This window comes from Carassius auratus, chromosome 33 (assembly GCF_003368295.1).
Source record: "Carassius auratus strain Wakin chromosome 33, ASM336829v1, whole genome shotgun sequence".
NCBI classification, from domain to species: Eukaryota; Metazoa; Chordata; class Actinopteri; order Cypriniformes; family Cyprinidae; genus Carassius; species Carassius auratus.
The window spans coordinates 895,403-921,770 of NC_039275.1; the positions used below are offsets into that span (position 1 = coordinate 895,403).

The window sequence follows — 26,368 nt, forward strand, 5'->3', positions numbered from 1 at the left end:
CGATTGTTTAAATCAAATTCATGCTTTAAAATCAGTGTAATCATAGCAGGCTTCATCCATAGTCTGTCCATTTAATTGTCTGCGTTTAGCTTCAAATGGCATCTTTGACAACAGTATTCTATAAAAATGATTTGCATTCTGATTCTGACATCCAAACTATGGACAGTATAGAAATAACTACAAATCAAGCTGCAATTCCAAACAAGACCACACAGAGACGCAAACAGACCACTATACCAGTCACCTTAACCTGACCGTTTATACACCGATCCATTCCAAATTATTAAACCGAGCACAAAAATAAACCCTAATTTGTCGAACATGCTGATCTGAAGGCAGCTTGTCATCAACAGTGACCAGTACTCTGTCAGAGCTAGTGTTATTGCTCAGATGTATATAAACACCACTGACTGCAGCCAACTCCTATAATAGCACACTTCTTCAGTGAGTGTCCATTATAAAACACTTGCCAGACACACGACCATAATCAACTATGCCCCCATTACAACCATCATCCATCTGAACTTTACTGGTTTGCTTTATTCAGCCTGTGCAAAAGGCTCATGACACTGATTTAGAATGCAGATGCACAAAAGTATGCTCTTCTCCATCACTGGGAGTTTTAGTTCAGAATTAATGAGATCCTGACCTCAGGCATTCATTGTCTTTAAGAGAAAAAAATTAAAGTTTGCAGAAGGTGCAGAAAACAGCTGGTGCCATTTGAGCCCCCATGACATGTGGTATATTTTGCGTAAAAATTGTCTAATACTGCAAATGTCCAGGTCTCATGGAGAGGAACTTACACAAAGCACTGATGCCAGAACTGTGTTATGTGAGAAAGTCAAACACCACAACTTTCAAATCAAGCAATTTTCTTTTTATTTAAGGGAAGGAGGCAGAGACAGTCTCTCTGAAATGTTAGAGCAAAAAGGGAAAAACCCTTATGAACATAGCACTGAATTGAAAAGATCTCCTGTAGACGTTATGCAAAATTCCAAGAAAGTTTCAAAGACCACAATTTCCCTGACCACATCACAGACCGCTTCCCTGGCCAACTCCCTGTCCACTGCCAGATCCCTGGCCATAGCCGCTTCCCTGACCAACTCCCTGTCCACTGCCAGATCCCTGGCCATAGCCACTTCCCTGACCGTAGCCGCTTCCCTGACCGTAGCCGCTTCCCTGACCGTAGCCGCTTCCCTGACCAACTCCCTCTCCACTACCAGATCCCTGGCCGTAGCCACTTCCCTGACCAACTCCCTGTCCACTACCAGATCCCTGGCCGTAGCCGCTTCCCTGACCGTAGCCGCTTCCCTGACCAACTCCCTGTCCACTACCAGATCCCTGGCCGTAGCCGCTTCCCTGACCGTAGCCGCTTCCCTGACCGTAGCCGCTTCCCTGACCAACTCCCTGTCCACTACCAGATCCCTGGCCGTAGCCGCTTCCCTGACCAACTCCCTGTCCACTACCAGATCCCTGGCCGTAGCCGCTTCCCTGACCGTAGCCGCTTCCCTGACCAACTCCCTGTCCACTACCAGATCCCTGGCCGTAGCCGCTTCCCTGACCAACTCCCTGTCCACTACCAGATCCCTGGCCGTAGCCGCTTCCCTGACCGTAGCCGCTTCCCTGACCAACTCCCTGTCCACTACCAGATCCCTGGCCGTAGCCGCTTCCCTGACCGTAGCCGCTTCCCTGACCAACTCCCTGTCCACTACCTGTTCCCTGACCGTAGCCGCTTCCCTGACCCACGCCCTGTCCGCTTCCCTGGCCCTGTCCGGCGCCCTGACCGCTTCCCTGTCCGGCGCCCTGACCGCTTCCCTGGCCCTGTCCGCTTCCCTGGCCCTGTCCGGCACCCTGGCCGGCACCCTGTCCGCTTCCCTGGCCGGCACCCTGTCCGCTTCCCTGGCCGGCACCCTGTCCGCTTCCCTGGCCCTGTCCGCTTCCCTGGCCCTGTCCACTTCCCTGGCCGGCACCCTGTCCGGCGCCCTGACCGCTTCCCTGGCCCTGTCCGGCACCCTGTCCACTTCCCTGGCCCTGACCGGCACCCTGTCCGCTTCCCTGGCCGGCACCCTGTCCGCTTCCCTGGCCCTGTCCACTTCCCTGTCCGGCGCCCTGACCGCTTCCCTGGCCCTGTCCGGCACCCTGACCGGCACCCTGTCCACTTCCCTGGCCCTGACCGGCACCCTGTCCGCTTCCCTGGCCCTGTCCACTTCCCTGGCCGGCACCCTGTCCGGCGCCCTGACCGCTTCCCTGGCCCTGTCCGGCACCCTGACCGGCACCCTGTCCGCTTCCCTGGCCCTGTCCGCTTCCCTGGCCGGCACCCTGACCGCTTCCCTGGCCCTGTCCGCTTCCCTGGCCGGCACCCTGACCGCTTCCCTGGCCCTGACCGCTTCCCTGGCCCTGACCGCTTCCCTGGCCCTGACCGCTTCCCTGGCCCTGACCGCTTCCCTGGCCCTGACCGCTTCCCTGGCCCGCGTTCTGACAGCTTCCCTGACCCTGTCGGCTTGGTTCACTGCATCCATGGCCACTGTTGGTTGGGCAACATTTTTGTGTGGCAGGACACTGGCCATCACGGACACAGTTTTTAGCAGACAGTGGAATGTTCTTTGGGTCAGGACATTGACCTGGTTTCACTGCATGGACAAAGACAGTCAGCTTTAGTTCATGAGCATGGACTGTATGCCATGTCAAATATAGAGCAAAAGACTTGACAAAGAAATTTTATTCCAAAAAATTAGTCCAGTGTATTTTTTAAAGCCATCCGGAGTTTTAAACTACCCTTAAAGGAGGACTTCAAACCTACTTTACACGAGAATAACAGAAGGCAAAGTTTATAAATTTTTCCCCCTCATTATAAAACACACAAAAAATAAAATAAAAAAAAAAAATAAAATAAAACCCATTTAATTTTTTGGAGGACCCCCAGCATCCATTATAAACTGAAACTCACTTGAACCAGGCTCACTGGAAACACGACCATCAGAAGAACATCTTTGATTGGACAGCACGTCCGTCAGCTTCACCAGCTTGGCAATACGGCTCAAACCTTAATACAAATATAACATTTATCTGCTTCAAAAAAGTCAAGCGTTTTAAAAGTCTACCCATTCCTAGATATAAAGGCAGAGTCACTTATTTTTTGTTTCTTCAGGCTGTGTAATGAAGTCAACAGACCATCTCACCTAGAGTAGCATCGGTTATGGTCAAGCTTCCAAACAGACACAATAAAACCGAACCAAACAAGCAATACACTTGAGATGTCATCCTCCCAGCCTACGATCTCACAATGGTCTCCACTGGAAAATGAATTGGTGTGCCAGAAAGAGGTAACAATGAAGCACACAAAAATAAATGTGTTGTTGTAACAGCACCATCTGTAAATGGGGTTTTAAAGATCCAAGGAGATTAGATCAACTCCAACCCAGATCAAACTCACCTGCCAGTAGCTTTCTAGCAATCTGAATGAAAGACCTTGATTAGCTTGATCAGGTGTGTTTGATTGGGGTTGTATGAGGTGAACGCTGCATTCAAACCATTCACGTTTTTTGGTGTCTTGTCTTATCTGAAGGCTTTTACACTGGACTCGTTTGCTGAGGTCCGAGTGCGATTGTTCCTGGCAAAGCCCGCAGCGTTGGTCTGCTTTCACACTCAGAATCAGAAAGAGCTTTATTGCCAAGTATGCTTGCGGATACATAAGCTTCCAGTACAAAGAGACAACAACACACAGACAAAAAAAATTACAAATTGGCAAATAAATAAGTTTATAAACAATTGTGCTATAAATGATAATGGAATAGGATTGAGTGAGATGCAGGGATGTTCTAGGATGGAGGGTTAACAAATAAATATAAGGATATTGGACATTTATAAGCATAAGTAGGGAATATTTAACTGTTCATGAGGTAGATTGCCTGGGGAAATAAACTGTTCTTGTGCCTTGCTGTTCTGGTATTTGTGGCTCTGAGGCACCGGCCAGATGCCCAAAGGTCAAAGATGGGGTGACTTGGATGTGAGGGATCCAGAGTGATTTTATGAGCCCTTTTACTCACTCTGGATGTATACAGTTCTTGAAGGGTGGACAGAGGAGCACCAATAATCCTTTCGGCAGTCCGAACAGTTCTCTGTAGTCTTCTGATGTCTGATTTTGTTGCTGAACCAAACCCAACAGTTATTGAAGTACACAGTACAGACTCAATGACAGCTGAGTAAGGCAAGGCAAGGCAAGGCAAGTTTATTTATATAGCACATTTCGTACACAATGGTAATTCAAAGTGCTTTACATAAAAGAAAGTAAAATAATCATGAAGAAGAATAATAACCAAGAAAAATATACATATATATAATTATAATAAAAAAAAACAATTTTAAAACTTTTAAAATGAATAAAACATTTAAAAACAGTTAGAAAATGATTTTACATAAATAAAAATAAATAAAAAAAATAAAATAAAAAAAATAAAACAGTGAAAATATAGTGCAATCAGTTCGGACATTGCACAGTGCTCATTCAATAAATGCACAGCCAAAAAGATGCTTTATGAGTCTAGATTTAAATGTGACTAGTGTTTTAGCACATCTGATCTCTTCTGGAAGCTGATTCCAACTGTGGGCAGCATAGTAACTAAAGGCGGACTCCCCTTGTTTTGTGTTGAACCCTTGGTATTTCTAACTGACTTGATCCTAGTGATCTGAGTGCTCTGTTAGGTTTATATTCAGTGAACATATCTGCAATATCTTTTGGTCCTAGGTCATTTAGTGACTTATAAATGAGTAAAAGTACTTTAAAATGAATTCTAAGTGTAACTGGAAGCCAGTGTAAGGACCTGAGGACTGGTGTGATATGCTCAGATTTTCTGGTTCTAGTCAGAATCCTGGCAGCAGTGTTCTGGATGAGCTGCAGCTGTGGTCTTTTGGGAAGGCCGGTGAGGAGCCCATTACAAAAGTCCACCCTGCTGGTGATAAAGGCATAAACAAGTTTCTTCAAGTCTTGACTGGAAACAAAACATCTAATTCTTGCAATGTTTTTTAAATGATAGTATGCTGATTTAGTTACTGCTTTGACATGACTACTGAAACTAAGGTCTGTCTCCAGAATCACACCAAGATTCCTGACTTGATTTTTAGTTGTTTGACCCCTAGAGTCAAGGTATGCATTCACCTTGAACACTTCATCTTTGTTTCCAAATGCAATTACTTCAGTTTTTTCCTTATTTAACTGAAGATAGTTCTGGCACATCCAACTATTAATTTCATCAATGCATTGGCAGAGGGAGTCAATGGGGCTGTAGTCATTTGGAGATAAGGCTAGGTAAATTTGGGTATCATCAGCATAGCTCTGGTAGGCAATTTGGTTCTTTCTCATTATTTGACTTAGTGGAAGCATATACAGGCTAAACAAGAGCTGTGCAAGAATTGAGCCTTGTGGGACTCCGCATGTCATGGACATCCACTTAGACTTATGCTCTCCTATACTCACATAATAGCCTCTCCCTTCTAAGTATGATCTGAACCAATTTGAGTACCATCCCAGAAATCCTGACCCAGTTTTCCAGTCTCTCTAGTAGTATGTTATGATCGACAGTGTCAAACGCAGCACTGAGATCTAGAACTGTTTCATCAGCTCCTGTGGCAGGTTAAACTTCCTCAGCTGGCAAAGGAAGTACAACCTTTGCTGGGCCTTTTTCACAATGGAGTCAATGTGATTGTCCCACTTCAGGTCCTGAGAGATGGTGGTTCCCAGGAATCTGAATGACTCCACTGCAGTCACAGTGCTGTTCATGATGGTGAGTGGAGAAAGTGCAGGGGGGTTTCTCCTAAAGTCCACAATCATCTCTACTGTTTTGAGCGTGTTCAGCTCCAGGTTGTTAAGACTGCACCAGACAGCCAGCTGCTCAACCTCTTGTCTGCAGCAGACTCATCACCGTCCTGCAAACTTCAGGAGCTTGACAGAGGGGTCTTTAGAGGTGCAGTCGTTGGTGTACAGGGAGAAGAGCAGAGGGGAGAGAACACATCCCTGAGGGGCCCCAGTGTTGGTGGAGCAGCTGTTTGACATGAATTTCCCCAGTCTCACTAACTGTTGCCTATCTGTCAGAATGCTGGTGATCCACTGACAGATAGAGCTAGGAACAGAGAGCTGGGTCAGTTTGGTCTGAAAGGCTGTTGGGATGATGGGTTAAAAGCCAAACTAAAGTCCACAAATAGGATCCTCACATAAGTCCCTGTTTTCCCATGTTGATTGCATCATCCACGAACCTGTTTGCTCGCTAAGCAAACTGCAGGGAGTCCAGTAAGGGTCCAGTGATGTCCTTCAGATAAGCCAGAACCAGTTTTTCAAACGACTTCATGACGACAGACGTTAGAGCCACAGGTCTGTAATCGTTAAGTCCTTTTATCTTGGGTTTCTTTGGAATGGGGATTATGGTGGAGTGTTTGAAAGATGGGGGCCAGCTGGTCAGCACAGATTTTCAGACAGGCTGGTGTAACGCCATCTGGGCCTGGTGCTTTTCTTCTTTTGTTCTTCTTGAAGACCTGGCGCACATCATCTTCACAGATTTGTAGAGCAGGAGGTATGGAGAGGGGGATTGCAGGAGGTGTTAATGGATGTGTAGGGAGATGGTCAGAATGGGTGTTGGGGGTTTCAAATCTACAATAAAACTCATTCAGGTCGTTAGCAAGTCGTTGATAAGCCTCAGTGCAAGGGGATGGTGTCTTGTAGTCAGTGATGGCTATCAGACCTCTCCAAACTGAAGTTGAGTCGTTGGAAGTAAACTGGTCTTCCAACTTTTTAGCGTAGGTCTTTTTAGCCGCTCTAATCTCTTTGTTCAGTGTGTTCCTGGCCTGATTGTACAAGACCCTGTCCCCATTTCTGTAGGCATCCTCTTTGGCCTGACAAAGATGTCTGAGTTTTACTGTAAACCATGGCTTATCATTGTTGAATGTTAAATAAGTCCTGGTAGGAATGCATATATCCTCACAGTAACTAATATAGGATGTTACAGTCTCTGTGGGTTTGTCCAGATCGGTGATAGCAGCTTCAAAAACACTCCAATCAGTGAGGTCAAAACAAGATTGTAAATCCTGCTCTGTTTCGCTGGTCCATCTCTTCACAGTCTTTACTACGGGTTTAGCAGATTTAAGTTTCTGCTTGTAGGTCGGTATAAGATGAAACAGTCAGTGATCAGAACGTCCCAAAGCTGCTTCGCAATCCGCTCTAAAAAGCTGAAAGCCCCGTAGATGGAGTGCGCTGTCCGTTATGGCGTCATTCAGCCAAGTTTCTGTGAAACACAGAGCAGCAGAGTGAGAGAAATCCTTATTTGTCTGAGAGAGCAGAAGGAGTTCGTCCGTTTTGTTGGGTAGAGAGCGGAGATTAGCGAGATGGATGCTAGGCAACGGCGTTCAAAATCCACGCTTCCTGAGTCTGACGAGCGCTCCGGCTCGCTTTCCCCGTCTGTGCGTCCTGAAGCGCTTGATCAGCGCTGCTGCTCCTCCGATAACAATGTTCAGTAAAACGTCTGTATAATAGAAATCCGGAAAAATATCCTGTGGTGTGTTCTGCCGAATGTTCAGCAGTTCATCCCTGGTGAAACTGATCGTGTTTGTTAAACAAAAAAACAGGAAAAACGAACAAAAACAGTACAAACACTGGAGAGCCAAGCACTGAAGCAGCCATGTGCGGCGCCATCTTGCATCATTGTATCAAACCCAGGTGCGTTTGCAGTCACCTTACGTCATCGCAAATGGAAAACGCATGAAGAACACAACGCGACTGAGCATAGTTGTATAATTTTGTTGGCTATTTCGGTGCTATTATGCACAGCATAATAATACATTTTAATTATTTAATTTTCATTTATTTAATTTTGATTTTTAGGAGTGTGCGGAATCAACCTCGTCTCTCTCGTATGTTGAGGAAACAATCATATCGACAGTGTTACGCATTTGCAGGATACTTTATTTCCTGAACAAGTGTGCACCTGAGTCTATGTTGCTTGCACATTCACACTAGGGGTGTAACGATTCACTCGTTTTCTCAATGCATCGATTACAAACCCTGTCGATTCATATGCATCGATCTTGAAACATGATTTTTGAATCGTGAATCGCCGATCTTGGACAGTAATCGATTCAAAATGCTAAGAATCGAATTAATCGCGATTTCTATAGCAATTCAATGCTTTCAAAATGTATACACATTAAATTACTGCACGCACGAATTAATGGAGACCTTGAAGAGTGTTTGTGAATCGTGCCTCTTATCTGTCCTTCACGCGCTCCACTGTTTACCGCCTGAGACTGTCACAGGATTGCGCTCACACTCCGTTCGTCTCTGACCCAGCTGACGTGGCCAGTAATGCTCGCGTGAAGTAGTTTTATTTTTCTGTAGTTTGTCAATGGCTCTCTGCATCTTACCGACGGAGGTACCGGAGCCGTTGACAGCTGTATTTATTGCATGGACGGAGCAGGAATGTAAGTGTCTAAATCATACGCACAGTTCCATTGAATGATACATGTGTTTAAACAATGCGGATGAACCGAATATATGAAGGAAACTTTTAAAATTAAACACAGCATTAACAACGACTTTGAAATAAGAGCGCGAGATTTATCTGATAATCAGATGCATGAAAGTAGCGTTTGTTTCATTAGCAAACAGACATATGGCGCGTTTTCTCTCAGAATCATTCGCTGATGGAGAGGAAAAGTTAAATAGAGATGAAGACGTTTTCACACTGAAGGAGAAGCGATCTCGCTCTCATAGACGTGCCAGGCTATATCTGCAGCTAAACTGAATAAAAGCAGAATGAACTGATGAAACAAAAAAAAAACCACAAACAATTTATGAATAATGCAGTGCTAATTGACATTTATTACAGTACAGAAACTATAACGTATATTTTCTACCTTATTCTGTGCAGAAAATTTAAATAATTGCTAATTAAATGTAGCCTAGTATATAAAACAATCATAAAATTGCCATTAGGAAAAAATATTGATTACAAATGATTGATTATTGTCCAGCAGTGTATTTGATTTATTACAGCTAATTAAAAGTAATTAAAAAAGAAGATAATTCCTTGTAAAAAAAATAAAATAATAATAATTATAATTATTATTATATAGGCTACATACATAAAATGATTGTATTTGACATTTCTGTCACTTCTGAAATTATGGCTACGCCCCTGGTGTGACAAAATGTTAGCTTATACATAATACTCTTTAAGCTCTTTTTTTAAAAACTTGGCTTACATATATTTTTACGTATGCCATGTCGCATCATTAAACTAGCATTTAACAATGGACAAAAGTTTTTTTTTTTTTCTAACCTATGGTTCTCTAACCATACATGCGACTGTAATTTGCCCCCTGACTAAGCATTTAAAGAATTTAGTAGAAGCATTTAAATAATCCCGTGAATGCACTTAAAGAATGCAGAATTGAATCGTTATAATCGAATCGAATCGAATTTAATTGTGAATCGAATCGAATTGAATCGTTCAAAATTTCCAAAAATCGTTCTTGAATCGAATCGAAAACCTATGAATCTTAATTGAATCGAATCACTGCCTTGCCAAAGATTCACAGCCCTAATTCACACAAACCGTGCCACAGTTCAGGAGCAACCGAACTCCGACCACCTTCTTCAGGTAGTCTCGGGTTCCGTACTCCAGTGCGCACTAGGGTCCGATCACAGCATTCACATTAGCAATTTTTCATTCGAACCGTGCCCTGTTCTGCACTAAACTGCCAGTGTGAAAGCCCTCTCTGATGCACACATCTGAGGTCTTGGAGCAGGGCTATTCAAATATTGCCGTGGAGGGCCAATGCAATCAGGGTTGGAGCCAAACTCTGCACCACAATGGCCCTCCAGGGCAAGATTTGAATAACCCTGTCTTGGAGTCTTCACTAATGAGTTGATGAGTTAAATCAGGTGCGTTTGAATAAGGGAGACATCTAAAATGTGCAGTGTTGGAGGTTCTCCGGGACCAGAATTGGGAACCACTGGTATACAGCATGGAAAGTGTGTTCCCTTTAAATGTATTAAAAATGGTCACTCATTCATCATGACCTCAGAAAGTTCAATGTGTCTACACAATGTGTTTTTACTCACTTAAAATGTCTACACAATGAAACTTTTTTTATGAAGTTATGAGCATGATTGAACTCAGGATTCCAACCTAAACACATCTGATTGGCCTTGGCCAATGCTTTGTAAGTAAACAAACATGTCTGTGATTGGCTACTTTGCTACCCTCTGTGAAAATGCTTTCCAAAACAGAAGGGCAGATACATTATTTTTCAAATCGATTTCGTCATGCTATTATTACAAAGAAAACAGATCCTAGACCAGGAGTTATTTGCAGCTAAAAGCAATCAGTTAGAATATTTTACACTGAGTTAGGCTATTATACCCACGAAACTAAAGTCTAGCCATTCCCATCAGTCAGGAGGGGGGGCACAGGGATGTACGTGGGGGGCAAAGCCAGTGGCACTGGTCTGGGTTTGACTTCAGGCAGCGCTGCGCAGACCGAAGCAGTGTGTGACGTGCTGTGCCGAAATCATGTTGGCCTTAATTTGTGATGTAAATATTTCACCTTTTTCTTGAAGGTTTATTCTTGTTTTCCTTCGAGTAACAGGCACCTGCTAAAATTACTCACTGTAAAAAAGTGGGGGAGAAAAAGTCGCTTAAAATTGTAAGTATCCTACAATCAACTTGATGTATACCATATACAATATACAATCAATCAAGCTGTATAAGTCATTTAAACTTTAATTACATTAAACTGACTTAAAAACATGAGTGTTGTGATCAATGTTCCCACTAAGATGTGCGCGCGCCTACGTTGAAGAAGTATATGCCGCGCACAAGACACGCAAATCGCAAAACGCACATGAGTTTGGAAAGATATTTGATTAAATTCTAGTGAATGCAAAATAATTGTAACGCACAGTTAAACCATTATAGAGTTGGCATCGCTTTAGACTAAGAACCAGTGAATGGGGTTTACAGGTTAGAACGATGTGCGCCAAATGAGTCGCTGTACAAATCGAATACTTTGATGGTTGCAGATGAAACATGGAATTGCATTTGGTTCAATAAAAAAAAAACTTAACTTTATATAACTGAATGCAACTTTTTCAGAAACTATCAAAAATAAAACTTTAACATGAAATTTGACAGGCTCTTTAAATATGCTTCATTCTTTGTTAATGTTTTTCAAACATTCGTTTTGGATTCGTGGATTTTGAAAGGCTTAACAGTGATCTACTCTGATTGGATAGTGAGCTTTTGATGGACAGGTGCTCTCTGACCGGGAAGTACAGACGCCACCCAGTGGTGCGCATATTGGAAATAAGTTATTCTTTGGATTTTACCCGTTTCTTGTTCTCAGTGTTTTTCTGTCACCACAATGCATGCGTAGCTGCATGTGAACTAACTGTGACATCTATATTACCATTATAATTTATTATTGTGACATTGATATTAGAAATCAGATTGTGCCTGGTTCTTTTAATTCTCTGTCTGTATTACTAGATCTTAGGGTAGAATTTGATACTATTGATCACAATATTCTTATAACTAATTTATAAAAGACTGTAGGTATTTGAGGCATGTTTCTTCAGTGGTTCAGATAAGTTCTTTCTAATAGGATCTTTCCAGTTAATATCAGGCAATCTTATTCTAAAAACTGTTCCATTGAATTGTGGTCTTCCCCAGGGTTAAATTCTTGGATCAGTCTTGTTCTTATGCTGCCCTTGAGATCTGTTTTTAAAAGGCATGGAGAAACAGGACAAAAGGACAATTACATCTATTGTTGCATGGATTTAAACTATGGATTGTCAGCAATTTTTTTTACATTTAAACTAAAGTAAGACTGAGATAATTTGGTTTGGAAACTTGAAGTCTCTATTCTTTTATTAAATGTCAGCTGCTAGTGTCGAAGCAAATCCGGCGGAGCCTTTATCTTAATTTCGTTATTGCAAAATAACGTTACCCATCTTAATTTAAAAATTTATCTTAATTTAATTTGTTTAAAAAGACTTGATTTTATTGGTGCATTGGTTTATTTATAGGCTAAATGAGCCTATGCCTATTTAGAGTGCTGAGATGTCACAGAGGACTTATTTTATTACTTTATTCCAAATTCCAAGTGGCCTAGTCTACGTTAGTTATGAATAAATTATGTTAAAACATTTATAATGACTCATTCTTGACACAAGGAAAAAGAGTTGTGTGCATGCGCACATTTTAATAATGTAAATGGGGTTCGGCCTTTTAAAAAGCTGTCAATCAAAATTTACTTATCGGGCTGGGGCCGAAACCTGTCGGGCCTAACTTTTAAGGCCTGGTTACAGCTCTACAAGCATTACTGGTAGAAATGGTAGGAGAAGACTTGGGTGGTGCTCCCGTGTGGCACTTAGTGTAAATAGCACTTCGCAAAGAAAATGTATAGAATACATTCAATAACATACTGCTATTTCCACTTAGTGTAAAAAGTATATTTTGGTAAGAAAATATGCTATTTTCACTTAAGTGTGTATAGCATCTAATTGCAATTTACACAGTGTATACAGCATATATCGCTATTTGAACTTAGTGCAAAAAAGTCTGCATGTCTTGTGAAAGACACAGAAATGTATTTCTTGCATTTATTTTTGCACTCCACCAGCGCAGCTGTCGTGGTATTTTTTATATACATACATGATTTTTTATGAGATGTGTATATATGATATTTCCCATTATAACAAAATTTAAAAAAAGTCATACGACTTGAAACATTTTAAATAAAGATTATTTTCTACCAAGGTAAAGTATAGGATAATTCACACAAAAATATTTTCTGCAAGCTTTTATCCCCCCAAAAAATAAAGAAAAATGTTCATTTATTTTCATAATTCACAATTGATATATAGAGTGCAACAGTAAAAACAGAGATTTATTTATATATTTACATTTGTTTGGAGAAAAATTATAGACCAATTTGGTGTTTGCAAACAGTGATAGCGTTTTTTTGTGGGCGGAGTCTATCTGGTGGCAGAAAATGACTGATGGATGCGTTGGACTCTATTGTGAACATACAAGTAGAATCATTTTGACTCGTTATAAATGTAGCCGAGCACCACTTTGCTGTCCCTTAAGAACTTAATGTCATCCAACACTAGATCTAGCTCATCCTTAATGAGATCTGCCATTTCTACTGCTAAGACAACATCACAGAGTTCAAGCCTTGGGATTGTAGGTTCAGACAGGGGTGCCAGTTTTGCCTTGCCCATAACAAATCCTACTTCGACTGCTTCTGTTAGTGAGGTAGTTGTAAATGTACGTGGAACATGCAGCTGTTGTAGGTCTTGGAGATAATCTCTCCAGGCTTCCCATTTGTTTAGTTTGCCCTCCGGAAGCAATGTGTCCCAGTCTGACTGTTCAGAGGTAAGTTCCCTGAGAAGGGTTCTTCTCTGGATCGTGACAGGTGCCAGTAGACCCAAAGGATCGAAAACACTGTTGACAGTCAAAAGGACTCCACGTAGGGTAAATGGTCTGGTAGTGGTCGATGTGGAGTAAGTGAATGTGTCGTTTGTTATCTCCCATAGCAGACCTAAACTCCGTTGGGTGGGTGAGGTTTCTCCACTCAGATCTAAGTCCTGGATTATAGGAGCACAATCTTCAGGCGGGAAAGCTTCCATAACTGTTTGAGAGTTTGAAGCAAACTTGTGTAAAAGGATGTTTGACTGAGCTAGTGAAGCCTGTGTTCGTTGGAGCAAATCAATTGCCTCAGCTTCTGATGGTATAGATACCAAACAATCATCAACATAGAAATGTCTTTCCACAAACTTGACGGTATCAGCACCATGCTCTTGTGCACCTTCTCAGATGGCTCTTCGCAGCCCATAAATGGCCACAGCAAGAGATGGGCGATTGCCGAAGACGTGGACCTTCATCCGATACTCAATAATTTTCTTATTGACGTCATTCTCCTTGTGCCATTAAAAAAACGGAGGAAGTTACGATGGTCTTCATGCACCAAGAAACAATGGAAGAACTGCTGAATGTCCGCTAGGATTGCAACCTTTCTCTTTCCGAAAGCATAGCAGGACAACGACAAGGGAATTATTGAGGTCGAGGCCTGTGAGAAGCACATCATTGAGAGAGACGCCAGAGTATCGAGCACTGGAATCAAAGACCACCCTGATCTGATTGGGTTTTTGGGGATGGTAGACCCCAAATGTAGGAAGATGCCAACATTCATCCCCTTCTCTCAGTGGTGGCGCTACCTCGGCATGTCCATTGGTAAATATCTTTTCCATATATGCCACATACTGTTGCTGCATCTCAGGTTTTCTCTTCAGCGTCCGTTGCAGGCATGTGAAACAATTAACAACTTGTTCCTTATTGTTTGTCAAGGGCTGGCGTGGTTCTCTGAATGGTAAAGGAGCTACCCAGCTTTTGGGTAGATTGGTGCTACCGCATTCAGAGCATTTCACAGAAGACTTGCATTCCTTGGCAAGGTGAGAAACAGAAAAATAGCATTTGAAACATATTCTTTTCTCCTTGAGGAAAGCCTTTCTGTCATTGAGGAGTTTGTTTCTGAATGTTCTGCATTTTTTCAGGGGGTGTGGTTTATTGTGTAGTGGACATATTTTGTTAGGGTCATCACTGGTTGCACACACATCTGTTTTGTGAACTGTGATGGGTTTGTTGGTTTGGAAACTCTTTACCATGGATCTTTCTGGTTTCGTAGTTGTTATAACACTGCTTTGATGCATAAAGCTAGGGTCATTTCGCTTCTTTGCTTTGCAGCACACAAAGTTAAAGAAATACTCAAAGGAAGGAAAGCGACCATGATTTTCTTCCTTGTACCATGACCCAGAAGTCACCCACTTGTCCTGAAGCCCATATGGAAGGTTATCTACAATTGGTGCGATCCCACATGAAGTGTCAAGGTATGACAGATCTGTTAGATAACAGTCTTCTTTAGCACCTTGGATTTCCATAAGCTAATCCCCGAGTAATTTAATGTGGTCTTTAGCTGAAATCCTTGGAAAACTGTCCAATCGCTGAAACAGTGACCTTTCAATGATTTCCGGTGCAGCATAGCACTCACGTAGTCTTTCCCATGCTTTGTTTAAAGCAAGATTGGGGTTACTGACATGCACTGAGCGGGTCCGCTTGACCGTTTCGCCAGATTCCTTTCCCAGCCATTTAGTCATGAGGTCTAATTTCTGGGTTGCTGTAAGGTGAACTTCACGAGCTGCACTGGTGAATGAGGAATACCATGACCAATAATTTTCAGGCTTATCATCAATTTGGTATAGTCCTGAACTAACGAGGTCTCGTCGAGCTAAATACTGTGCGTCAAAGGCTCTGCCTGAGGTGGTGTGCTAGCTGGAGGAATGTATTGAGCAAAGTAAGGCTTATCAGGTGTATTCATGATGGGGGTGGTCCTCCCAACTTCTGATTTAATCACACCTGAAGACAGATCAGATAGGTTTGTTGCAGGTATGTGCATTTCACCATTTTCAGACTTTGGTTCATTTTTGATAGACTATGCTTGTGAAGTGTCTTTCGCAGCTGGACTCCATGTTACGAAGCTGGTATGAGAGTCAGCATGAAATGGAGGAGCGGCGGGTAAGGCTGATAAGAGTGGAGGGGGAGCACGATCCTGTAGGTTAATTTCAGAAATGACAAATTCACTGGTACGTTCAATTTTAACTTTCTCTGATTCAGATCCTCCTCTTTCAACTGCAGCATGCTTTGCTAATTCAGCATCTTCCAACTCTTGTGCCTCCACAGCGGATGCATCAGCTTCTCGTTGTAGTGTTAACACTTCCAACTCAGTGTCTATTCTTACTGTTTCCAGCTGATTTTGAGCTTATCTTGTGGCCTTTCCCATTTTCAGTTTAGCCTCTTAGCTGGCATAAGATGCTCCCACTTTGGCGGCTTCAGCTCTGGCTCGGGCCAGGGCTGCTCTCGCCAATGACGCAGATGACTTGCCACTTCTTGCACTACACACAGATGACTTGCTGCTTGTGGCCATCTTAACCACTTAACCATCAAATTATGCCTTTTCACTGTAGTGTTCTCATGCAGTGTGTTGAAACTCTGCCTAAACGCCAAGTTAAACCGTAGCCAATTAAGACAGAGTCGTAGTAAGGTTGACAATTTACGGTCACTCTTCCTCATTAACATTTGTGGTGAAAACTGTAATAAAACAATACAGCAATATTCAGTGTCCAGTGTCTTGACTAACATAGCATTATAAATGACTTTAACATAAGCATAAACTGCTGTTCTCTTTGTAGCAGCTATTTCAATGGCTATAACATTGCTGAGAGCTTGTACACAATGGTAAACAACAATTTTTAGTAACTTATCAAAACATCCTCTTTTTAACAAAATCATCACTAATATGTGATCTTTAACGTATCTAGTGTCATATTAATGAACTTACGGCATTGCCTCTATGATTCTTTTAAGTGGATGCAACGGATTATCAGAGAGAGCACACCATGTCTGTCTCATGGTTTTTCATGCAGAACTAACTAACAGGAAGTGACTAAACAGGAAGTGACTTCATCACATGAAACAAAAAACATAATTTTTACAAATGAGTTAGACAAAGAAAAAGTAAATATGAACTTCACATTTTCACTTTAAAATATTTACCAAAAATAATTAAAGCTGATATTTGAAACTTAAATTTCTTAAAGGGCAACACAATGACTTTTTTTTGAAGTAGCAGCCCAGACAGCAAGCAATTTCGGCCCAGAACCGGCCCACACGCGGGCCAAATGTGGACCAGATCTGGGCCGAAATTGCTTGCTGTATGGCGGTCTTCACATTTCTGATAAGAAAAATCAACTCATCATTCTCTCTTTTCCCCTCGACTCAGAATAATGAATTTATATCCAACACTTGGCTTTTTACCCCTCTGAGAAATGACACAATTGCAATCATTGAGTTAAATTGAGTTGGGCAAAACAAGAGATATAAACTTGCATTTGTGAGAAAAAAAAAGCCAGAATTGTGAGATAAAATAGGTTGCCTTAATATTATAGGTTTAAATAGTAGTCCATTTCATGCTGTAACTGCAGGGCTAATACAATATGTCCCCTATGAACTGCATGTGAATGTTACAGTATGTAGGACGATTGTTTAAATCAAATTCATTATCTTACAATTACAAATTCATTAGATTCAAATAGCATCTTTGACAACAGTATTCTATAAAAAATATTTGCATTCTGATTCTGACATTCAAACTATGGACATTATAGAAATAACTACAAATCAAGCTGCATCCAGAACCGCTTCGCTCCCCTCCGCGAGACAGGACGCGACGCTGTGATCATCGGAGACTCCATCGTCCGACACGTAAGTGCTACGTTAGCCGAAGGTAAAGTGCACACTCATTGTTTGCCTGGTGCTCGTGTTCTCGATGTTTCTGCGCAGATACCCGCGATCCTGAAGGATGACGAGAGCCCCAGAGCGGTCGTGCTTCACGCCGGGGTTAACGACACCACGCTGCGGCAGACGGAGACGCTGAAGAGGGACTTCAGGAGCCTGATCGAGACGGTTCGCAGCACGACGTCCGCGGCGACGATCGTCGTGTCAGGACCACTGCCCACGTATCGACGAGGACACGAAAGGTTCAGTAGACTTTTTGCTTTAAATGAATGGTTGTTGTCATGGTGTAAAGAACAGAAACTGCTATTTGTTAATAACTGGAATCTTTTCTGGGAGCGTCCTAGACTGTTTCGCGCTGATGGATTACACCCCAGCAGAGTCGGAGCAGAGCTGCTCTCTGACAACATCTCCAGGACACTTCGCTCAATGTGACTAGTAAGACAATTCTCAAATAACTATTATGATGAGTTTTGTTCCACCCGCTTAAATGATAAAAGTACTTGCGCTGTAAAAACTATTAAGACTGTGTCTGTTCCCCGAATAGTGAGGTCAAAATATAAATATAATGTAGGATCTAGAAAAAATCTTATCGTAATTAAACCAGAAAAATGTAAAGTAAATGAACAAAAACAATTTTTAAAGTTTGGGCTCATAAATATTAGATCACTCACACCAAAAGCAGTCATTGTAAATGAAATGATCACAGATAATAGTTTTGATTTACTCTGCTTGACTGAAACCTGGCTAAAACAAAATTATTATTTTGGTCTAAATGAGTCTACTCCACCAAACTACTGTTATAAACATGAGCCCCGTCAGACTGGTCGTGGCGGGGGTGTTGCAACAATATATAGTGATATTCTCAATGTTACCCAGAAAACAGGATACAGGTTTAACTCTTTTGAAATACTTCTGCTAAATGTTACTCTGTCAGACATGCAAAAGAAATCTAATGTATCTCTTGCTCTGGCTACTGTGTATAGACCACCAGGGCCGTATACAGAATTCCTAAAAGAATTTGCAGATTTCCTCTCAGACCTTCTAGTTACAGTTGATAAGGCGCTAATCATGGGAGATTTTAATATTCACGTTGATAATGCAAATGATACATTAGGACTTGCGTTTACTGACCTAATAAACTCCTTTGGAGTCAAGCAAAATGTCACTGGGCCCACTCATCGCTTTAATCATACACTAGATTTAATTATATCGCATGGAATCGATCTTACTGCTATAGATATTGTACCTCAAAGTGATGATATTACAGACCATTTCCTTGTATCGTGCATGCTGCGTATAACTGATATTAACTATATGTCGCAGCGATGCCGTCTGGGCAGAACTATTGTTCCAGCCACTAAAGAAAGATTCGCAAATAACCTGCCTGATCTATCTCAACTGCTATTTGTACCCCAAAATACACATGAATTAGACGAAATTACTGACAACATGGGCACTATTTTCTCTAATACATTAGAAGCTGTTTCCCCGATCAAATTGAAAAAAGTTAGAGAAAAACGTACTGTACCATGGTATAACAGTAATACTCACTCTCTCAAGAAAGTAACTCGTAGTCTTGAACGCAAATGGAGAAAAACTAACTTAGAAGTTTTTAGAATTGCATGGAAAAACAGTATGTCCAGCTATAGACAGGCTCTAAAAACTGCTAGGGCAAAGCATATCCACAAACTCATTGAAAATAACCAAAACAATCCAAGGTTTTTATTTAGCAGAGTGGCTAAGTTAACAAATTACCAGACGCCACCTGAATCAAATATTCCACCAACGTTAAATAGTAATGACTTTATGAATTTCTTCACTGATAAAATAGATAACATTAGAAATACAATAGCGAATGTAGATTCTACAGCGTCTAACACTTCAGTTTCATCCATCGCACCCAAAGATAAACTGCAGTGCTTTACAACCATAGGACAGGAAAAACTAAATAAACTTATCACTGTATCTAAACCAACAACATGTTTATTAGATCCTGTACCCACTAAATTACTGAAAGAGCTGTTACCTGTAGCAGAAGAACCGCTTCTCAATATCATTAACTCGTCGTTATCTTTAGGTCACGTCCCAAAACCATTCAAGCTGGCGGTTATCAAGCCTCTTATTAAAAAAAACCAAAACTAGATCCTAGTGTGCTGGCAAATTATAGGCCTATTTCAAATCTTCCATTTATGTCTAAAATTTTAGAAAGTTGTGTCTGCTCAATTGAGCACCTTCCTGCATAAAAATGATCTGTATGAAGAATTTCAGTCAGGTTTTAGGCCCCACCATAGCACAGAAACTGCACTTGTTAAAATTACAAATGACCTGCTCCTTGCGTCAGACCAAGGCTGCATCTCATTTCTAGTCTTACTTGATCTTAGTGCTGCGTTCGACACCATAGATCATGACATACTCATAGATAGATTACAAGACTATACAGGTATTCAAGGGCAGGCTCTAAGATGGTTTAGATCCTACCTGTCCGATCGCTACCATTTTGTTTACTTAAATGGGGAGTCATCTCATTTATCATCAGTAAAATATGGAGTGCCACAAGGATCCGTCCTAGGTCCCCTTCTATTTTCAATATACATGTTGCCCCTTGGTAATATTATTAGAAAATACGGAATTAGCTTCCACTGTTATGCTGATGATACTCAGCTATATATTTCAAAGAGACCAGATGAAACTTCCCAATTATCTAAGCTAACGGAGTGTGTTAAAAATGTAAAAGATTGGATGACAAATAATTTTCTCCAATTAAATTCAGATAAGACAGAGATACTAATTATTGGACCAAAAAACACTACACAGAATCTTGTAGATTACAATCTGCAACTAGATGGATGTACTGTTACTTCCTCTACAGTCAGAAATCTGGGTGTTATATTAGACAGCAATTTGTCTTTTGAAAATGATATTTCCAATGTTACAAAAACTGCATTCTTCCATCTTAGAAACATTGCCAAGCTACGAAACATGTTATCTGTTTCTGATGCAGAAAAGCTAGTTCATGCATTCATGACCTCTAGACTGGACTATTGTAATGCACTTCTAGGTGGTTGTCCTGCTTCGTCAATAAACAAGCTACAGGTAGTCCAAAATGCAGCAGCTAGAGTCCTTACCAGGTCAAGAAAATATGATCATATTACCCCAATTTTACAGTCTCTGCACTGGCTACCTATTAAGTTCCGTATCAGTTACAAATTATCATTACTTACCTACAAGGCCCTAAATGGTTTAGCTCCTGTGTACCTAACTAGCCTTCTACCACGTTACAACCCATCGCGCACCCTAAGGTCACAAAACGCTGGACTTTTGGTAGTTCCTTGGATAGAAAAGTCCACTAAAGGAGGTAGAGCTTTCTCACATTTGGCTCCCAAACTCTGGAATAGCCTTCCTGATAATGTTCGGGGTTCAGACACACTCTTTCTGTTTAAATCTAGATTAAAAACACATCTCTTTCGCCAAGCATTCGAATAATGTATCTTTTTAATTGTGAGTGTAGTTGCATCTGATCAAAGGTGCATTTTTATTCATTACCTTAGGTTAAACTAATCTTACTTTGATGGATCAGCAGCTATGCTAATGATGTCTGTATTTTGTTTCTATGTTTTCACTAGGATTTACACAAGCTCCAGTCTGGATCCAGAACACCTGAGAAGAGATGATGCTGACCCTCAGAGGACCTCAGATGATGCTAACCCTGAATCGACAAACAGAACTAACAATTATTGCTAAATGTGTGACTGCATCATATAATAACTTAATAATATTGATAGTTCATCGTCTAGCTGACTACGTCTTGTATTATTATTATTATTTTTTCTAAAATCCTGTCAAATGTGCGCAAACTACTAGCTACTACTAAATATTGTAGAAACATAATTTTCTGTAAAGTTGCTTTGTAACGATTTGTTTCGTAAAAAGCGCTATACAAATAAACTTGAATTGAAAACCAAACAAGACCCCACGGAGACACAAACAGACCACTATACCAGTCACCTTAACCTGACTTTTTATACACCAATCCATTCCAAATTATTAAACAGAGCGCAAAAATAAAAAACCCTAATTTGTCGAACATGCTGATCTGAAGGCAGCTTGTCATCAACAGTGACCAGTACTCTGTCAGAGCTAGTGTTATTGCTCAGATGTATATAAACACCACTGACTGCAGCCAACTCCTAGAATAGCACACTTCTTCAGGGAGTGTCCATTATAAAACACGTGCCAGACACACGACCATAATCAACTATACCCCCATTACAACCATCATCCATCTGAACTTTACTGGTTTGCTTTATTCAGCCTGTGCAAAAGGCTCATGACACTGATTTAGAATGCAGATGCACAAAAGCATGCTCTTCTCCATCACTGGGAGTTTTAGTTCAGAATTAATGAGATCCTGACCTCAGGCATTCATTGTCTTTAAGAGAAAAAAATTAAAGTTTGCAGAAGGTGCAGAAAACAGCTGGTGCCATTTGAGCCCCCATGACATGTGGTATATTTTGCGTAAAAATTGTCTAATACTGCAAATGTCCAGGTCTCATGGAGAGGGACTTACACAAAGCACTGATGCCAGAACTGTGTTATGTGAGAAAGTCAAACACCACAACTTTCAAATCAAGCAATTTTCTTTTTATTTAAGGGAAGGAGGCAGAGACAGTCTTTCTGAAATGTTATAGCAAAAAGGGAAAAATCCTTATGAACATAACGTCTACAGGAGATCTTTTCAATTCAGTGCTATGCAAAATTCCAAGAAAGTTTCAAAGACCACAATTTCCCTGACCACATCACAGACCGCTTCCCTGGCCAACTCCCTGTCCACTGCCAGATCCCTGGCCATAGCCGCTTCCCTGACCAACTCCCTGTCCACTGCCAGATCCCTGGCCGTAGCCGCTTCCCTGACCAACTCCCTGTCCACTGCCAGATCCCTGGCCGTAGCCGCTTCCCTGGCCGTAGCCGCTTCCCTGGCCACTACCTGTTCCCTGGCCGTAGCCGCTTCCCTGACCGTAGCCGCTTCCCTGACCAACTCCCTGTCCACTACCAGATCCCTGGCCGTAGCCGCTTCCCTGACCGTAGCCGCTTCCCTGACCAACTCCCTGTCCACTACCTGTTCCCTGGCCGTAGCCGCTTCCCTGACCGTAGCCGCTTCCCTGACCAACTCCCTGTCCACTACCAGATCCCTGGCCGTAGCCGCTTCCCTGACCGTAGCCGCTTCCCTGACCAACTCCCTGTCCACTACCTGTTCCCTGGCCGTAGCCGCTTCCCTGACCGTAGCCGCTTCCCTGACCAACTCCCTGTCCACTACCAGATCCCTGGCCGTAGCCGCTTCCCTGACCGTAGCCGCTTCCCTGACCAACTCCCTGTCCACTACCAGATCCCTGGCCGTAGCCGCTTCCCTGACCGTAGCCGCTTCCCTGACCAACTCCCTGTCCACTACCTGTTCCCTGGCCGTAGCCGCTTCCCTGACCGTAGCCGCTTCCCTGACCCACGCCCTGTCCGCTTCCCTGGCCCTGTCCGGCACCCTGTCCGCTTCCCTGGCCCTGTCCGGCACCCTGTCCGCTTCCCTGGCCCTGGCCGCTTCCCTGTCCGGCACCCTGTCCGCTTCCCTGGCCCTGGCCGCTTCCCTGGCCGGCTCCCTGTCCGCTTCCCTGGCCCTGGCCGGCACCCTGTCCGCTTCCCTGGCCCTGGCCGGCACCCTGTCCGCTTCCCTGGCCCTGGCCGGCACCCTGTCCGCTTCCCTGGCCGGCACCCTGTCCGCTTCCCTGGCCGGCACCCTGTCCGCTTCCCTGGCCGCTTCCCTGGCCGGCACCCTGTCCGCTTCCCTGGCCGCTTCCCTGGCCGGCACCCTGTCCGCTTCCCTGGCCGCTTCCCTGGCCGGCACCCTGTCCGCTTCCCTGACCCTGGCCGGCACCCTGGCCCTGTCCGCTACCCTGGCCGCTTCCCTGGCCCTGTCCGACACCCTGGCCGACACCCTGGCCCTGTCCGACACCCTGGCCGCTTCCCTGGCCCTGTCCGCTTCCCTGGCCGGCACCCTGTCCGCTTCCCTGGCCCTGGCCGGCACCCTGTCCGCTTCCCTGGCCCTGGCCGGCACCCTGTCCGCTTCCCTGGCCCTGGCCGGCACCCTGTCCGCTTCCCTGGCCCTGGCCGGCACCCTGTCCGCTTCCCTGGCCGGCACCCTGGCCGGCACCCTGTCCGCTTCCCTGGCCGGCACCCTGGCCGGCACCCTGGCCGCTTCCCTGGCCGGCACCCTGGCCGGCACCCTGGCCGCTCCCCTGGCCCTGGCCGCTTCCCTGGCCCTGGCCGGCACCCTGGCCCTGGCCGGCACCCTGGCCGACACCCTGACCGACACCCTGACCGACACCCTGGCCCTGGCCGGCACCCTGGCCGGCACCCTGGCCACTTCCCTGGCCCTGTCCGGCACCCTGGCCACTTCCCTGGCCCTGTCCGGCACCCTGGCCCGCGTTCTGACAGCTTCCCGGACCCTGTCGGCTTGGTTCACTGCATCCATGGCCACTGTTGGTTGGGCAACATTTTTGTGTGGCAGGACACTGGCCATCATGGACACAGTTTTTAGCAGACAGTGGAATGTTCTTTGGGTCAGGACATTGACCTGGTTTCACTGCATGGACAAAGACAGTCAGCTTTAGTTCATGAGCATGGACTGTATGCCATGTCAAATATAGAGCAAAAGACTTGACAAAGATAAATTTTATTTCAAAAAATTAGTCCAGTGTATTTTTTAAAGCCATCCGGAGTTTTAAACTACCCTTAAAGGAGGACTTCAAACCTACTTTACACGAGAATAACAGAAGGCAAAGTTTATAAATTTAGTAAAGCCCATTTAATTTTTTGGAGGACCCCCAGCATCCATTATAAACTGAAACTCACTTGAACCAGGCTCACTGGAAACACGACCATCAGAAGAACATCTTTGATTGGACAGCACGTCCGTCAGCTCCACCAGCTTGGCAATACGGCTCAAACCTTAATACAAATATAACATTTATCTGCTTCAAAAAAATCAAGCGTTTTAAAAATCTACCCATTCCTAGATATAAAGGCAGAGTCACTTATTTTTTGTTTCTTCAGGCTGTGTAATGAAGTCAACAGACCATCTCACCTAGAGTAGCATCGGTTATGGTCAAGCTTCCAAACAGACACAATAAAACCGAACCAAACAAGCAATACACTTGAGATGTCATCCTCCCAGCCTACGATCTCACAATGGTCTCCACTGGAAAATGAATTGGTGTGCCAGAAAGAGCTAACAGTGAAGCACACAAAACTAACAAAAATAAATGTGTTGTTGTGACAGCACCATCTGTAAATGGGGTTTTAAAGATCCAAGGAGATTAGGTCAACTCCAACTCAGATCAAACTCACCTGCCAGTAGCTTTCTAGTAATCTGAATGAAAGACCTTGATTAGCTTGATCAGGTGTGTTTGATTGGGGTTGTATGAGGTGAACGCTGCATTCAAACCATTTACGTTTTGTGGTGTCTGTCTTATCTGAAGGCTTTTACACTGGACTCGTTTGCTGAGGTCCGAGTGCGATTGTTCCTGGCAAAGCCCGCAGCGTTGGTCTGCTTTCACACAGAATCAGAAAGAGCTTTATTACCAAGTATGCTTGCGGATACAAGGAATTTGTTTTAGTGACATAAGCTTCCAGTACAAAGAGACAACAACACACAGACAAAAAAAATATCAAATTGGCAAATAAATAAGTTTATAAACAATTGTGCTATAAATGATAATGGAATAGGATTGAGTGAGATGCAGGGATGTTCTAGGATGGAGGGTTAACAAATAAATATAAGGATATTGGACATTTATAAGCATAAGTAGGGAATATTTAACTGTTCATGAGGTAGATTGCCTGGGGAAATAAACTGTTCTTGTGCCTTGCTGTTCTGGTATTTGCGGCTCTGAGGCGCCGGCCAGATGGCCAAAGTTCAAAGATGGGGTGACTTGGATGTGAGGGATCCAGAGTGATTTTCTGAGCCCTTTTCCTCACTCTGGATGTATACAGTTCTTGAAGGGTGGACAGAGGAGCACCAATAATCCTTTCGGCAGTACGAACAGTTCTCTGTAGTCTTCTAATGTCTGATTTTGTTGCTGAACTAAACCCAACAGTTATTGAAGTACACAGTGCAGACTCAATGACAGCTGAGTAAGGCAAGGCAAGGCAAGGCAAGTTTATTTATATAGCACATTTCGTACACAATGGTAATTCAAAGTGCTTTACATAAAAGAAAGTAAAATAATCATGAAGAAGAATAATAACAAAAAAAATATATAATTATAATAAAAAAGCAATTTTAAAACTTTTAAAATGAATAAAACATTTAAAAACAGTTAGAAAATGATTTTACATAAATAAATAAAAAAATAAAAAAAAATAAAACAGTGAAAATATAGTGCAATCAGTTCGGACATTGCACAGTGCTTATTCAATAAATGCACAGCCAAAAAGATGCGTTTTGAGTCTAGATTTAAATGTGACTAGTGTTTTAGCACATCTGATCTCTTCTGGAAGCTGATTCCAACTGTGGGCAGCATAGTAACTAAAGGCGGACTCCACTTGTTTTGTGTGAACCCTTGGTATTTCTAACTGACTTGATCCTAGTGATCTGAGTGCTCTGTTAGGTTTATATTCAGTGAACATATCTGCAATATATTTTGGTCCTAGGTCATTTAGTGACTTATAAACGAGTAAAAGTACTTTAAAATCAATCCTAAATGTAACTGGAAGCCAGTGTAAGGACCTGAGGACTGGTGTGATATGCTCAGATTTTCTGGTTCTAGTCAGAATCCTGGCAGCAGTGTTCTGGATGAGCTGCAGCTGTCTAATGGTCTTTTTGGGAAGGCCGGTGAGGAGCCCATTACAATAGTCCACCCTGCTGGTGATAAAGGCATAAACAAGTTTCTCCAAGTCTTGACTGGAAACAAAACATCTAAT

General features: G+C 43.0%; 1 protein-coding gene across 1 annotated transcript; it reads right to left on the reverse strand.

The window, feature by feature from the left end:
* Nucleotides 1-862: 862 nt before the first annotated feature.
* On the reverse strand, nt 863-24,939 carry LOC113052661 (fibroin heavy chain-like). Its single transcript, XM_026217054.1, has 6 exons — nt 24,531-24,939; nt 24,299-24,394; nt 23,964-24,029; nt 2,501-2,621; nt 1,644-2,140; nt 863-1,451 (listed from the first exon to the last, which is right to left on the reverse strand). The coding sequence occupies exons 1-6, from the start codon at nt 24,610-24,612 to the stop codon at nt 1,033-1,035; spliced, it is 1,281 nt and encodes a 426-aa protein (XP_026072839.1). The 5' UTR covers nt 24,613-24,939; the 3' UTR covers nt 863-1,032.
* Between the last annotated feature and the right edge of the window lie 1,429 nt (nt 24,940-26,368).